Source organism: Carlito syrichta, unplaced genomic scaffold (genome assembly GCF_000164805.1).
Source record: "Carlito syrichta isolate Samal-C Ts95f unplaced genomic scaffold, Tarsius_syrichta-2.0.1 Scaffold308192, whole genome shotgun sequence".
Lineage (NCBI taxonomy): Eukaryota > Metazoa > Chordata > Mammalia > Primates > Tarsiidae > Carlito > Carlito syrichta.
In genome coordinates this window covers 1,009,170-1,025,929 of record NW_007252288.1, presented here as the reverse complement: position 1 = coordinate 1,025,929, position 16,760 = coordinate 1,009,170, and the positions used below count along the sequence as shown (strand labels likewise).

Sequence of the window (16,760 nt, the reverse complement as noted above, 5' to 3'; positions counted from 1 at the left end):
TGTGACCTCACTTCCTGAGAAGTTGCCTTGGGGAAAGAACAGGCATGGTGCTATGACATTAGCACACTCAGCAAGATGAGAAGGAACACAAGCGGTCCACAGAGGAATGCCTCACTGTGGCAAAACATGAAGTGATTCTCAGAGTGCGATCTACCTCTGTCACTGGAGTGCAGTGGTTAGTTCATAGGTCACTGCAGCCTCTGCTTCCTGCTTTCAAATGATCCTCCTGCTTCAGCTTCCATAGTAGCTGGGATTACAGGCATGCACCACCACACCCAGCACACACACACATACATACACACACACACACACACACACACACACACACACACACACACACACATACACAGACATACACACACAGAGAGAGAGAGAGAAACAAATGTCTCACTATGTTGCCCAGGCTGATCTCAAATTCCTGGGCTCTAGCAATCCTCCCTCCTGTCCTTCCAAGGCACTAGGATTACAGGCCACTATGCCCAATGAGAGAGTTCCATAATTTTATTTTATGTATTTCTTTTTCTTTTTTTTATCAATTTTTTTTTTTGATATTGTGGGATACAGTTAAGGGTTAGGTATAAAATATGCTTAATTGAGGCCCCCTTGTTGATAACAGATGTCTCCCCATCCCCAGACAGATGTTTACTACCATTAGTCCCATCCCCCCTCCCCCATAGTTTCCCACCACTGTCAGTCATTTTCTTATGGTAGTGCGTTGGATGATCAAGGTCCACCATATGACTGAGAACATGTGATACTCAGATCTTTGTTTCTGTGAGAGGTCACTCAGTATTATAGACTCTAGCTCCATCCAGGTTGCTGCGAAATTCATGATTTTGTTTCTTTTTTATGGCTGCATAGTATTCCATCATGTATATGTACCACATTTTTTATACAGTCCTCTTTTGATGGACAGCATGGTTGGTTCCAGGTTATTGCTATTGTGAACAATGCTGTGATAAACAATTTGTGTGCAGGTATCTTTTTTATAGAGTGATTTGAGTTCTTCAGGGTATATTCCCAATAAAGGGATTGCGGGGTCATATGGGAGGTTGATGTTTAGAGCTTTTAGGAATCGCCACACTGCTTTCCACAGAGGTTGTACTAATTTACACTCCCACCAACAGTGTAGGAGTGTTCCCTTTTCACCACATCCTCTCCAACAACTATTATTTTCTGAGTTATTGATAATTGCCATTCTGACCGGAGTTAGGTGGTATCTCAGTGTGGTTTTGATTTGCATCTCCCTGATGAATAGTGAGGTTGAGCATTTCTTCAAGTGTCTCTTGGCTGCTCGGATGTCTTCCTTTGTGAAGTGTCTGTTCATATCTTTTGCCCATTTTATACTGGGGTTGTTTTTTTCTTTTCAGCATGTCTGAGTTCCTTGTAGATCCAAGATGTTAAGCCTTTGTCAGACCTGGAATTGACAAATACTTTTTCCCAGTCTGTAGGCTGTCTCCTTGCTCTCTTGATTGTTTCTTTGGTTTTGCAGAAGCTTGTCAGTTTAATGAGGTCCCACTTGTCTATCTTATCCCTTATAGCCTGTGGGTTTTGAGTTTTGTTCAGGAATTGGATGCCAGTTCCAATTTCCATGAGGGTATGTCCTTCATTTTCTAAGGTTCTTATGGTTTGAGGTTTTACATTTAGGTCTCTTATCCATTTGGAGTTAATTTTTGTGTATGGGGATAGATAGGGGTACTGTTTCAATCTTCTGTGTGTGGTCAACCAGTTTTCCCAGCACCATTTACTGAATAAGTTCTCCTTTCGCCAGTGATAGGTGATGGAGGCTTTGTCGAAGATGAGTTGGTTGAGAAATTGAGGTTTTACTTCTGGGATCTCAATTCTATTCCATTGATCTATATGCCTGTTCCTATACCAATACCAAGCTGTTTTGATGATTGTAACTTTATAGTAAAGTTTGAAGTCTGACAATGTGATACCACCTGCTTTGTTTTTTTTTGCTAAGGATTGTTCTGGCTATTCTTGGTCGTTTGTATTTCCCTATGAATTCCTGTGTTGTTTTTTCTAGGTCTGAGAAGAATGTTGCTGGTAATTTGATAGGTATTGCATTGAATCTGTAGATTGCCTTCAGTAAGATGGACATCTTCACAATGTTGATTCTTCCAATCCACGAGCATGGGATATTTTTCCACTTGTTTGTGTCATCTTTGATTTCTTTGAGCAGAGTTTTGTAGTTTTCATTATAAAGGTCTTTCACATCTCTGGTTAGGAAGATGCCAAGGTATTTCATTTTTTTTGTGGCTATTGTGAATGGAATTGTGCTTCTTATTTGGGGTTCTGTTTGTTTATTATTGGTGTAAAGAAATGCGATTGTCATTTGCACATTTATTTTATATCCTGAGACTTTGCCAAAGGCCTTTATCAGTGTAAGGAGGTTTTTGACAGATTCTCTTGGGTTTTCAAGGTACATGATCATGTCATCTGCAAAGAGAGTTAATTTGACCTCCTCTTTTCCTATTTGGATACCCCTGACTGCCTCCTCTTCTCTGATTGCTCTAGCCAGGACTTCCAATACTATGTTGAATAGGAGGGGTGAGAGTGGGCATCCTTGTCTTGTTCCAGTTTTCAGGGGAAATGGTTCCAATTTTTGTCCGTTTTGGAGTATGCTGGCTGTGGGTTTCTCGTAGATGGTTTTTACTACTTTGACGTATGTTCCCTGTATGCCCAGATGTTTGAGGGTTTTTATCAAGAAGTCGTGCTGGATTTTATCAAAAGCTTTTTCTGCATCTAATGATATAATCATGTGATTTTTGTTTTGACATCTGTTGATGTATTTAATTACACTTATTGTTTTACGAATATTGAACCAGACTTGCATCCCAGGGATGAAGCCTACTTGGTCATAATAGATGATTTTTGAGATGTGTTGTTGAATCTGGTTTGCTAGGATCTTGTTGAGAATTTTAGTGTCTATGTTCATCAAAGATATTGGCCTGTAGTTCTCTTTTGTTGTTGGATGTCTACCTGGCTTGGGTATCAATGTGATGTTAGCTTCATAAAATGATTTGAGGAGGGTTCCATCTTTCTCAATCGCCTGAAATAGCTTCAGTAGGCTTGGAATCAGTTCCTCCTTAAATGTCTTGTAGAATTCTGCTGGAAAGTCATCTGGTCCAGGGCTTTTTTTTTTTTTGTAGGTAGTTTTCTTATTACATAGTCAATTTCCTTGACTGTTATTGGTCTATTTAGGGTCTCAATTTCTTCTTGTTTCAACCTAGGTAGGTTGTGTGATGACAGAAAGTCCTCCATTTCCTTGAGGTTTTCAAGTTTGTTTCCATGCAAGTGTACATAGTAGTCTCTGATGATCTTTTGTATTTCTTCAGGGTCAGATGTGACTTCATCTTTTGTGTTTCTGATTGTGCTTATTTGGGTTTTTTCTTTCTTTTTCTTGGTCAGTCTAGCTAGGGGACCATTGATCTTGTTTATCCTTTCAAAGAACTAGCTTTTTGTTTCATTGATTTTTTTGTATTATCTTTTTGTCTTCTGTGTCCTGGATTTGGGCTTTTATTTTGGTGATCTGGATTCTTCTGTTGAAATTAGAGTTTTTGTGGTCTTGCTTTTCCAGCTTCCTTAGGTGGCTTGTTAGGCTGTTAATTTGTGCTCCTTCCATTTTCTTCATGTGTGTTTGTACGGATATAAATTCCCCTCTTACTACAGCTTTTAAGGCGTCCCAGAGATTTTGGTAAGATGTTTCTTCAGTTTCATTTGCTTCCAGGTATCTTTTGATCTCTGTTTTGATTTCATCATTGACCCAGGAGTTGTTTAGCATCATGCTGTTTAGTGACCATGTCTTTGTGGGTTTTGGGGGGACCTTGTTGGTGTTAATGTTTATTTTTATTCCACTGTGGTCCGATAAGGTGCATGGTAGAATTTCGGTTCTTTTAAATTTGCTTGTGCTTGATTTATGGCCAATTATGTGGTCAATCTTAGAATACGTTCCATGCGGTGATGAGTAGAATGTGTATTTTCTGACCTTTGGACGAAGTGTTCTGTAGGTATCAATTAAGTCCATTTGGTCCAGAGTCACATTGAGGTTCCAGATCTCATTGCTGATTTTTTGTCCCAATGATCTGTCTAGGGTTGTGAGTGGAGTATTAAAGTCCCCAGTTATGATGGTGTTAGAGTCAATATCCTTCTTTAGTTTTCCTAGGAGTTGCTTTATAAAAGTTGGTGCACCTATGTTAGGTGCATATATGTTTAGGATAGATATTTCTTGTTGATGGAGTGAACCTTTTATCATTATGTAGTGGCCCTCTGTATCTTTTTAAATTTTTGATAGCTTAGGGTATTTTGTCTGAAATTAGGGTTGCAACTCCTCCTTTCTTTTGTGTTCCATTCGCCTGAAAATTTGTTTCCCATCCTCTTACTTTGAGTCTGTGCATGTCCTTTCTAGTGAGATGGGTCTCTTGAAGGCAGTATATTGTTGCCTGGTGATATTTTATCCATTATGCCATTCTATGTCTTTTCAGTGGTGCATTTAGTCCGTTCACATTCAAACTAATTATTGAAATGTGAGAGTTGATCCTTATCTTAATGTTCTTAACGGGTTATTATTCTTCCTGTTTGTGTGTTGTCTTTCTTTTGGTTATAGAGTTGGATTTTATGTGTTTTTATTCTTTTGCCTGTACTCTTGTGAAGAACGTTGTTGTTCTTTTTTCCTTTTCTTCTGTGTTCAATACTTTCTTAAGTGTTTCTTGTAGAGATGGTCCTGTGGCAGCGTAGGTTCTTAGGGATTGGATATCTGGGAACAATTTCTATTCTCCCTCACTAATGAAGCTTAGCTTGGCTCAGTAGGTTATTCTTGGTTGAAATTGTTTATCTTTTAGGACTTTGAAGATAGGGCTCCAAGCTCTCCTAGGCTGCAGGGTTTCTGTAGATAAATCTGTTGCTATTCTAATTGGTTTTCCCTGGTAGGTGATCTGGCCCTTTTCTCTTGCTGCCTTTAGGATTTTTTCTTTTATGGCTACTTTGTTCAGGTAAATTGTTACGTGTCTAGGAGTTGGTTTTCTCATTTGTTGTCTTGCAGGGGTTCTCTGAATCTCTTGTGTTTGAGTTTTTGCATTATTGATTAGATAAGGGAAGTTTTCTTGAATGATCTCATGGAAGGTTTGGTCCAGTGTGGTCTCTGTCTCTCTTTCTGCCTCAGGAAGACCAATTACTCTTAGGTTCCGTCTCTTGAAGTAATTGCTCATCTCTTGAAGGTTTTTTCTGTCTTTTTGAGCTTGCTTTCTGTGTTTTTGAGAGTTTGGGTTAGTTCTATATTTTGGTCCTCAACCTCTGAGATTCTTTCTTCTGCTTGGGTAATTCTGCTTTCCATGCTTATCAGTTTGTTATTTATTTCATTCACAGTATTCTTTATTACTGTTATCTCAGATATCAGCTCCTTTCTAGTTTCTTCTTGAGTCTCCTCAATTCTTTTTAATCTCTCCATTAATGTCTTGATATCTAGGTTTGTAGTTTGCAACCAGTCATTCTGGGGCTCTTCATTGTTTGCATTCTGAAGTCAGTTTTCTCAGTGTCTGCCCACCCAGGAGTCTGGGAGAGACCCATATTCTTCTTTTGGTTTTCCTTCATTTGTGAACATTTTTCTCCCGTCTCTTAGTGGCTAAAGTCCCTTGAGCTCTAATCTCAAGCCTCTCCCCTCTGTTTTGTTGCAGGCAGCTAGCAGCTAGCCTGCTGCCTGGGAGATCTGTGACTTGTCTCTGTTCAGTGTAGGGGAGGGGCTTTGTCTCCTGTTCAATGACGTCACCATGGGAACTGAGGTGGAGGCTCTGATAGGTGGGCGGGGTGATGCAAATCTGCCTTTAAAATGGTGGAGGTGGTAGTTGTTACTTTCACTTTTAGGAATGCTCATGTGGGTCTCTAGGTGGGACCAGCTGCACAGCTGGGCACTGGATCCGGGGTGCCTCCAGCAGGCTGGGGTGGAGGATAGGGTCAGGGGTTCCCTCCTCTGGAGCTGGAAGCCTCCAATCAGCACCTTACACAAGCTCCCTTACACAAGCTTGCGGTTGCATGCTGAGTGCCTCAGCCAGGGTGGGTCCGGGGCTCCAGATCTCCAAAGCTCCAGAGGGCAGGTGGTGGCTCTGGGTCCCTCACAGGGTACTTCAGCCAGAAATGGGAATGGTATGTCTGAGGGGCGGGCGCCCAGAGCCTCCCTGGGTTACTGGCAACTTGGTCCTGGGTGCTGGTCATGACAATGTAACCAGGGAGGGAGCTGGGATCCAGGATTCGGGATTCCCCAGCCAGCCAGAGTTACATATAGTGGAGCAGCCACCGCTGGGCTGCAATATCTGGCCCTGCGTGGGACCAAAGGTCCCCGCACCTCGTACCAGTGTGGCTGGCGGTGGGCAGGGGGTTGCAGGAAGAAAAGTAAGAGTCTTTTTGGGAACTCATGTTTGGAGAGTCTCACGGATCCACCTATGCTGTCGCCATCGTCAGGAGTCTCGAGTTCCATAATTTTAGATCTCTTATTGCTTAAACTCGATGAAGTCCTATATGCCTTGACATGTAGTTTTGTAAATGTTGCCTGCATTGAAGATCTTGAAATGCATGTGGCAAATATTGGTAAAGCCGGGAGAGATCAGCCAACAAGTAGGCAAGTCTGCAGGGTTTTATTACCACCTTTCACAGTACAGAGTCTGAAACCACAGGATCACAGAACTTACTTATCTACCTCAGACAAATGCAAAGAAAGCAGCCTAGAATAGGATAGCATACAAATTCACAAGATCTGTTTACCAACTTATAGTGGGACTTAGAATTATTGAACAGAATGATAGTTTGGGATTTATAAATCTTAGAACTAAAAAGGAAGCCAGCCTTGTATCCTCTAACCCAAACATTCTTTTCCAGTAGGCTAATTGCTAGGAATTGTAATAAGAAGCTTTCTTTGGGAAGCATCAGTTTAGAACAGAGTTGGCTGTGCGATTGAGTGTCCTGAGATTGCTGATGTGTCCGCAATAGGAGCCTACCTGCCATCACAGGCCAGGCTCACTTCTAGGGCTTGATTACAAAGGTATCCAAAGATTAGTCCTGGCACAGTTCTTGGGTAAGCACAACGAAGTTGCCCTCTAAAACCCTCTTGTTTTTCTGTACTTTCAGTGCCAAACAGGTATCTTTCAAAATGAACACATTCTTTTTTTGGCTGATTTTAAAACTTCAGTTATGTTCTAGTCATTTCTCAAAGGGCTAGAAACCTTCATCTCTTAAATAAAATTACAGAGTCTCTTCCCTGATCATTTAAGCTTTGATTTTAAAGTTAAAATCTCAGAAGGTAACCTGAGAGTAGCTTTCCAAGATCCTCATAGGTTACTACACATTTGTTCTTTCCTGTGGTTCCTGACTCACCTTTGTACATCTTAAATGGACATCAACTAAGAAAGAGAAACTATTCAGCCTCCAGGAACTATATGACGGAGGAGTTGCCTTCATTTGTAACTTGTCCAATAAGTTACCACCAATTTTGGTTTTCATTCCATTACAGTCTTTGCGATGTGATACTTTTAGCCTAAAAGTATCATGTAACTTTGTCCCTAAAAGTTTATTAATAGAAGGGAAAATTTAACTTATAATGAAGAGTAGATGCTAGCAATTTGTTTATGTTATTTAAAAATTTGAATGGAATTATATCTTATTTATAATGAAGGATTTTTGAAAGTCAAATATATTCACATTGTCTATAAAAAGTGAATGGCTGAACAATTTCTCAAGAAACATGATAAATGGTGGCAATAGATATAGGTAATTCCTGTTCCAAAGGCTGCTTTTCTGTCAAATGTTGTGTGGTCTTACTTACCCAAATAGTTTCTTTCATCTCTTTGCATTTGTATATACTAACTAAAAATATAGATTACCTAGGTTCCTCTAATTTCTTATTAGTTCTAAATCTAATAAATTATTAGATTATTATAAATTATTAATAATTATTTAAAAAATAACAAGCACTTCTGCTACTGAAGAAGTCATAAGACTTATTTAAAAGTATGATTCTTTTGGTAGAGCTGTAAATAAGGTGTATTTATTCTACATATTGTTGTACCTATTTTATTTCAAACATAAAATGCATAAGGTTTAAAATTAAATGTACTTTCTCTGTAGATTAATACTATCCTTTTCATCGTTGTCAAAAAGATGTAAATTGCTTGGTTCAGTACAATCCAATGCCATCTGAGAAGCTCTCTTTGTTGCTTTGCAGAAGTGGGAGAAATTGAGAGTTGAGAAAGCATTCATCATCAAGAGGATTTGTTTTAAAAGCATCCAAGCTCCCATACAGCCAATAGATAAATTACCCACTATTCAAGAGGAGAACACAATTAGTTTTACATTATACTAATCCAATCAGCTTCTTAAACAACTGTCTTAAGAAAAAGGCAGCAAGAATGTTGTAGTTTGCCCTCTTTCTCCCAGGCCTTTACAAGCCAACAGCAAGCCTTTTCTCAAACATTCTATGGAAAACTATGAGAATATGTTTTGCCTTTGTTTTTAGATACAGAGAATTCTATTCATGACTTGTATCCATCCATATGGTTAATAACACCTCACAATGCAAAGTTAATCAAACTTGTTTTACAACAGTGACAGGCAAATGCTTTGAAGCTTTATAGCAAGAAGTAAAACTTCAATAAATTATTTTCAAACATACCTTTCTTCTTCCCTGGATAATTATTTTTATGTAATCATTTACAATTAAGAAGGAAAGGAAGAGGTAAGAAACAGTTCTACAGGGGATGGAGGGGGTAATGGATTATGCACAAAAAAATCTACAGGCTGTCTTTTCTTCTTAATAAAGTGGATATTTGCTAAACGACCATTACCTCTTTGAAACGCGCAGGATAGTGAAAGAAAATTCTAAATTAATGTCATCTGCCATGACTTATTTAACCTGGAAAAACACTATGATTAGTAAACTTTACAGGAGTTGTAGCATTTTCAGCGTTTTCCATCAGTAATAAGAAAGTAATCAATGAAGGCATAGAGGCAATTGCAATCCTATAAATAGTCTTATTTTTTCTGGCACACAAGTGCTATTAATCAAAACTCAAAATTTGCCATGCCTTATTCTCAAATATCAGTATCAGTCTATAGGTTGATTTAATTGTATTTAAGTTATTCATTTTCATATTGATAACTGATAATTTTTGATATATACATACAGGTTATGTACAAAACTTCCTTTCCACCACATAAAAAGTAGCATGCTTATTTTGTATAAGAAATCTTTGTGCTTTAAAGGCTAACTGACTATTCCCATGTACATAAGCACAACTTGAAAATGTATGGGAAATACATTTGAATAATGTTTTTATTCTTTAAAATATGTATGTGTTTGATCAGTATAGAGACGAGACTTGGTAAGGAAGAAGAGAAGGAGGAGAAAAAGAAAGAGGGAGTGAGGGACAGAGACAGGATATATCAAAATATGAGGGGGAACTCAAAGAAACAGAATTATATTTTTGGAGGGCAGGCCCCTTGTAGTACAGGCTTCCCCCACCAACCAAGTGTTCTAGGAACACACTGGCATCAGTGTACCAGTTAGCATTGTTGTGAGAGGTTGCATATGACTTCAGTGAATTTTTTCGTGTGGCAAACAAGTGACTGGTTCTTCCACCATGAAAACATACCTCTCCACATTGCACTGAATGTTCATAGGGGTCATGCCATTTTTGACCAAAAATGGCATGACCCCTATGCCCCACCCTCCCTATTCACCTGATCTCTCCCCAGCAACTGTGTGTTTCCCTGTATTAAAGAAGTCCTCAAAGGGAAGCTTTTTGCACATGTGGAAGAGGTGAAACAAAAAATGGCAGAACCACTAAAAGGCATCCAAACTGACAAGTTCAGAAAATGTTTGAGCAGTGGGAAAAGTGTCTCAATCGGTGTATTGCATCAAACAGAGAGTACTTTGAAGTGACTGAAGTTTAAACATGTAAGAATAAATGTAAGAATTTTATAAATAAATTCTGTAGTTTCTGTGTCCCCACTCGTATAGTCACAAAATGTACCTGTGCCTTACTCATGAGAGTTTCTTTCCTAGAGATATAAGAAAAGACTACCGGGATTCTATTTTGTTTATTTTTTGTTGACTGATTTATTAAAGTTTCTCTTATTTTTTTCACATCAGGTAGGAATGTGCTGATGTAACAAGGTTTGAGGAAGGCACATCTCATTAATGAGCATGAAAACCCAGCTATCATGCTTACAGACCACAAAATGATTGGATTTATTAAGGTTTTAAAATAAGAATGTTAATTATTTACTAATAGGATTATATTACTAAATATAGTATATTTTGCAAAATCCTTCTGAAAATCCTTTGAATGATTATTGTCACGAATTAATTAAATACATTCAAATATTTTAAATGGCATTTGTAAACTTAATAATAATGTATTTGATATTCTGTTTTTAAGTACTTTGGTTTAACAAATAGAGTCTGAGAATGAAAAATTTCATTAAATCTAATACATTAAATGTATCACTACAATAATCTAAAATTTTATTAGGCTTTCTAATATCACTCACAAACATATTAAGATTTTAAGTCATAAAACTGAAATTCTATGTCTTAATGGATTCTTAAATTGTATATTCTAAAATAAAATCACAAGACTGTTACTTTAGTAGCTAAATTCTCTTAAATAACACAAGAACTTAAGGCACCAAATGTTCACAGATTTTTTTCTTAACACAAAAATATTTGTACTATAGTTTTTATTCTTGCTAACATTTTATATTTAATTCTAATCCTCCTAGAATTAAAAAGTATGTATTCACTAAGGAAGAAAGCATCCCAGTTAACTAAAATTATTTAAATGTATGTATTTATGAGTATGAAAGATACAGAGCATAAAGGAAGATAAATCATCATCCTGGTTCACTGATTACCTTTCAAATAGTAATCTTGGCAAGGTATGAACTCTGGGACTGCAGACATCCAGAGCAACCCATCTGCCATGCTCAGTTTTTTTTTTTTTTCCCATAATCTTTATATTATGGGCTTCAAAATTTTAATAAAAGGTCAAGTTATCTAATTCTGTGGCTACTCAGAGAAGATCAACATGTCCCATCTACACTGACACCTTGATTTGCATGTCTTTGACTCTTAATACAGAGATTTTCCATCTATATCCAAACACTTTTGAAATTGATGGTATAGCAATAATTGTAATTACGTTTTTCTATATAAATGTAAAGACCAAGGATGTGATAGAATTCTCCACTGATGGACTCTTACATTATTTTATCTTCATAACCATACTTAATTTCCCAACTCAATTCTTCATCCAATTGAATTTAGGCTCATATGACATTTCAGACTCATGGTTACACCATGAAGTCTTCCACTGTTTGTGACTTTCTTCTTTTGTAGCCAAGTTTGTGTGACTCAGATTAGAGAACTGTATTGGCTTTTTCTCCTATTCTGGATACATAAGACTTTGGATTGCACTGTTCAAAGCTTCTTAGAGGGAGAAGTATCCTATGGTCACTCTTTGTAGTAAGCAGAAAGTTTCATGAGATATTCAAATATTTTTCCCTATTCTAGAACTTTAAGTGGTTCCCCTCTGTCTTAGACAAGCACTCAGGCTGAAAAATAATTTCTGATCTCAGACAGTAAAATAGCTAAATAAAAAAAAAATTATAGCATGCTATGAAAGCAAATAATTTTAGGATTGCCTAGAACAAAGAATCTAAGAACGTACTATAAATAGTATTGTCCTAAATATCCAATTCTTCCATTATCTTTCTCTTTATCTAACCTTACAGTCTAGCTTACATATAGTATATGCATACTACCAACAATGAAACACGAATGTTTGTATTTTAAAACATTTTTTCTTTTCTCAGTTTCTACAGATAAAGTGATCTGAAGTACGTATGATGCCGCAACACAGAAAAGAGAAACTGTGACAACCCCCGAAATGTGAAAGGAGGTTTCTTACTGGATAGCAGCATCTTTGGTTCAATTTGTATAAAAACTCAAAAAAAGAAAATGGACAGTATTGCTCAGTTTTAGAAATTCCATTTCTTCTATGTTCTAAGCTGTATAATTGTCAGGTTTTTATGGTTTAAATTGTAAATGTGTTTTCCCCTTTGCTAATTATGTTTTTTTTAAGTCTTAAAATGTGAAAGACATTTATGAATGGTAAGGGAGACACTATATACAAATGTATATTTGTAAAAGCTATTTTTATGATTAGCATGTTTCACTGTTGATCATATATAAAGTCAGGTGATACTGCAAATTCTACGTTAAAAACTTATTTCCAACAATGTCATGTAAGAAAAGATGCATCTTATGCTAGTTTTTATAATTTATTTTTAATTTATAGTTTAAAGTACTTCAGATAGTAGGGATAAAATACTTGAAAAGGTTATATTTCTGCCCTCTGTAAGCACCATTTTATTAATAAAGAATGCAAATATTTCAGATGTGATATAATAGCTAAAGGCCTGTTGGTTTGACTTGTGATTAAGTTGAGCATGCTCCGCTCTACTGAACTTAAATGATCCAGTGATTACCTAATACTTCAGTCTTGGTGTGAGATTCCATGGACAGATTTTAGTGCTCATACAGGTAAGAACTAGATTGCCAAGGAAAAGATTTTCTTGCCTTTGCATCCAAAAGTTTAAATTAGTGCATACATCACTTCATCTCATCTCCTATTCCTAGGAAGTCTCCATTCCCAAGCATTGCAAGTGTTTTCCAGATGCTCTTAGCTGTTGTCTTGTGCTGTGGAAATGGAAGAAACCATCTTCACAGACTATAGGAGAATTCAGCATATACTTTCTTAATAAATATTGTTTCTTTTAAAACAAAGTTGGTGTGTATCTTTCCTTTGCGGTACACTGAGTTCTAGCATTAACTTTGAAATTTTTCAGTCACTGTACTGCCACAAAATCAGCATAATAATTTTGTAAACTTTATAACTTTAGTAAAGTTGCATAATTTTACTAAAGTATATTTGATATGTTCTATATGCCCACCCTCTTTCTGGAGTGACCTGTATTCTGGAACATATTTATCTGCCATATAAAAGAAGATCAGATGATCTTCAGTCCTTGACAGATATCACATTCCTGTTTACATTTTGACAAGATATAGTTTTCCTCCAAATGCAGAATTTTAAGAAAATATTTCAGGATAGAAAGCAAAGCTATTTCATCAGGAGGTATTTGTTTTCTGCCAGACTAAAAGTCTATAGTTAAATGACTGCAAGTTCCACATTAAAGAACAGAGAGACAACATGTAAACATTGCCAAGAACACTTAGTGAAATTAAGACTTCTTTTTTTCAAAGAAACCGGGGAGACTCTAAAATCACCTTGGTATGTTTTCCCATAACTTTCTATTTAATTTCTTTAAGGTAATTTATCTTTTTCTCTGTCTTTTGAATATAAACTAATAAAAATGGTACCATACTATTTCATCCAACAAAGTGTATCAAAACTAAAATTCTGAAAATACATAATTATAACTGTTATTAAAGAAAATTAATATACTACATTTTCCTATTTAAAGTTTTAGAAAATTGTACAATAGGACCATGAATCTGGATCAAGACTGTATTTCCTTTTTAAGGGATTGCAAAATCCATAATGTGGTGCACTGTTAACAATTTTTAATGGCCATAATAGGAATGGAAGAATATGTGACTACTGGTGATTCTACTCTGAAACTGAAATGAACCTGTATATGATTCTATATGGGAATAAAATCAGCAAAGTGATTTATTGGTTTGCTACCAAACAGATTAATTTTCTGGGAATAAACTGATACCCCAGAGAGGAAGTGTTAGAGCTACTGTGTATTAGGAAATTACATATGTGAATATTTTTCCCAACTTGTCATTTGTCTATTCCCATAGTATTCAATAAATAGTGTGGCATTTATAATCTAGCATTTCTATAAATTATTGAGAGTATCATACTTTCCCCAATGGTCATTAACTATTCTCAAAATAAGATGAATCATTAAAGTGTATAAAAAGAATTCTTTGTTATTGGACTTAATTTTCTCCACATAGGCCTTGAAATGTGAAACTGTGGGTCTTTCCCTTTATTTATTACTTACTCCTGATTTGAGTTTTTTTTTTTATGACAAAGATGGAATAAAACGTATACCAAATCAACAAGGCGATTTGGGATTATAATCCCTGAAGGTTTAATTTAACAATTTAAAAGGAAGCTTTTAAAGGCTGAGGAGAGCAGTGTGGGCTTCTTCCAATTCCAAATAATGTCAGTCTTATAAAATAATGCTAAGGGGGAAAAAAAGAGAGAGCATTACTCTCTGCATTCAATTTAAAAAATATGAAAACTTACGGTCACTGCTTGAAGTTGCTAAATGGGTCTCTGGTAGCAATGTGAAAAGGGAAAGTACCAACTTTGCTTCCATATTCTTCAACAGAAGAATAATTGTCAAAACGGGAATTCATAACTGAATGAATTAAGATAGATATGAAGCAGAAGATAGGCCAAGAAGAAATCATTTCAAATGGATTACAAGGTCAGAGGACAGCAGTCACAAATGCAGACAACTTTAAAAACCTGATAAGAAATATAATGAAAGAAACAGCCCTGAAGTTAGTTAATAGACAACTGCTGATGAGGAGATAACCATCTCTCAGGTCCTCCTGGCCACTCGATTCAGAAATGTAAACCTGAATTAGTCAAGTTTTCTGATTTTTTTTCAGAGAAGATTGTTCTATGTGGTTTTCTTGTTTTATTCAAATGTGAGTCTGAAGGTGAATCAAAACATATCTGTAATTTAAACCAGAGGATTCAATAGTCATAAAACTTAAAAACTTTTTAAAAACCTCATAACAATGAGAAACAACAAAGTCAGGTTTGTCTCTAGTGGGAAAGAGAAGGAAGAATAGGACCTAGGAAAGAAAAATAGGAGTATTCGAAATCTGTAGTATTCAGTTTATTAGGAAAAACATTTTAATCAAACATGACAAAATATTCAGATTTGATAAAGCTAACTATAAATTACACTGATGTTCAATATATTTTCTGTTTTTTACACTTATACCTTTAGTAATAAAAGTATGTGATTTATATCTCAATGTTTATACATAAATATAGATGTATATATTCATGATATAGAGACATGAGTGTTACAAAAAGTGCAGATAAAGGGGGTGATTTGGATCTTTGGATCCATTAGCAGTCTGTGAGTTTGTGATCTATCTTTTCTAGAGATGTTCAGATTCCTAGGAAAGATTATGACTTAGAAAAAGAGAAATGCACTACTCTAGTGTTCAAAGCCATTCTTATAGAGGAGGAATTTGCAAGTGAATTTCATTTTTGTTGTTGAAAAGGCTTCCTATTGGCATGTGTGATATATAGAAACTCTCTAGAAATTTAAATCTAGTTCATTCAAGAAATTGAGGTGCCTCAGTAGCAAGAACATAGAACCAATTGTGCTACCCATCAAATGAGGACTGGGTAAAAAAAATGTGGTACATAAACATAAGAGAATATTACACAACCATAAAGAAGAACAAAATCATGAACTTTCACAGCGATCTGGATGGACCTAGAGTCTATAATACTGAATGATCTTTCACAGAAACAAAGAACTGAGTATCACACATTCTCACTCATAAGCGAACCTTGAACAATTAACGTAAGACTATAAGAAAAGGATTGGCAGTAGTGGGAAACTGCCGGGAGCAGGGCAGGGAAGCGGAATTGGCAGTGGTGGGAATCTGCCTGGAAAAGAGGGGCACACCTCATCAACAAGGGTACCTGCATAATGAAAATTTGTATACCTAACCCTGAATTGTACCCCACGTCTTCAAAATAAAAAAATTAAAAGTTAAAAAAAAAGAAATTGAGGTGCCTGAAGATGAAACATAGTCCCCTCTTTATCTGCTACACATAGGAGGGTAAGGGTTATGCCTTCACTGTCTTTATATTCAAACAGTGCCTTTTACGCCTTTTATGTAAAAGGTAACTTATTCATAGATGTTTAGTAAATTAAGTGAAACAGTATGTTTTGGAATTTTATCTTATTATAAAAATAACAAAAGCTGTAACCTGTTGAGCAACTACCATATGCTGGGAACTGTGCTAGCTATTTATATGCTTTATCACTAAATGCACACAGAAAAACAGCAGGGTAGGTATTGTTATTCCCAGATCCCTAGTTTATAGGTTAAAAAATAAAAAACAGATAATTTGTTCATTCCTCAATTCTGTATCAAGTAGCAACTCTGCCAAGTACTGTTCCCAGCAATAGAGGTCTAGCTGTAAATAATTAAGATGAACATTAATTTACTCTCTTGAAAAGCTTGTGCTCTTCTGGAAGTTTGTGGGTGACATATCTCAGGCCAATAAAAAAGCATATGTATGGTATTTCAGATGGTGATGATGATAAACACACACACACAAACAAAGCAGAGAAAGAAGGAAAGACTGAGATGGCTTGAAATGAGTGTTTTAAATAGACTGGTCAGAGAAGTGTCCTTGTTTAGGTGGTATTTGGGCAAAGATATGACGCAGAGGAGTGGGTGAGCTATATGGCCATTTATGGGAAAGGTGGCATCCTGAACAGAGGGAACAGCAAGTAAATGTCCTGAACTAGGAATATACTTGGCATGTTCAGGGAGAGCAAGGAGGGCAGTATGGTTGGAATGAAATAAATGAGGGAAAGAAAAGTAAGTGATGAGGCCAAAGAAAAGCCAGGATTCCAGATCACAGAGCTTTAGAGGTGATTCCCGGTTGACTTGCTTGTGTTTT

At 36.3% G+C, this 16,760-nt stretch overlaps 1 protein-coding gene across 1 annotated transcript in view; it reads left to right on the top strand.

The window, feature by feature from the left end:
• The window catches only part of RALYL (RALY RNA binding protein like), a 194,267-nt gene extending 180,360 nt beyond the window's left edge, over positions 1-13,907 (top strand). The window contains exon 8 of the mRNA XM_021716133.1: positions 11,863-13,907. Within this exon, the coding sequence (XP_021571808.1) occupies positions 11,863-11,880 (18 nt within the window). The 3' untranslated portion in view covers positions 11,881-13,907. The remainder of the gene's footprint in view (positions 1-11,862) is intronic.
• Positions 13,908-16,760: the final 2,853 nt, after the last annotated feature.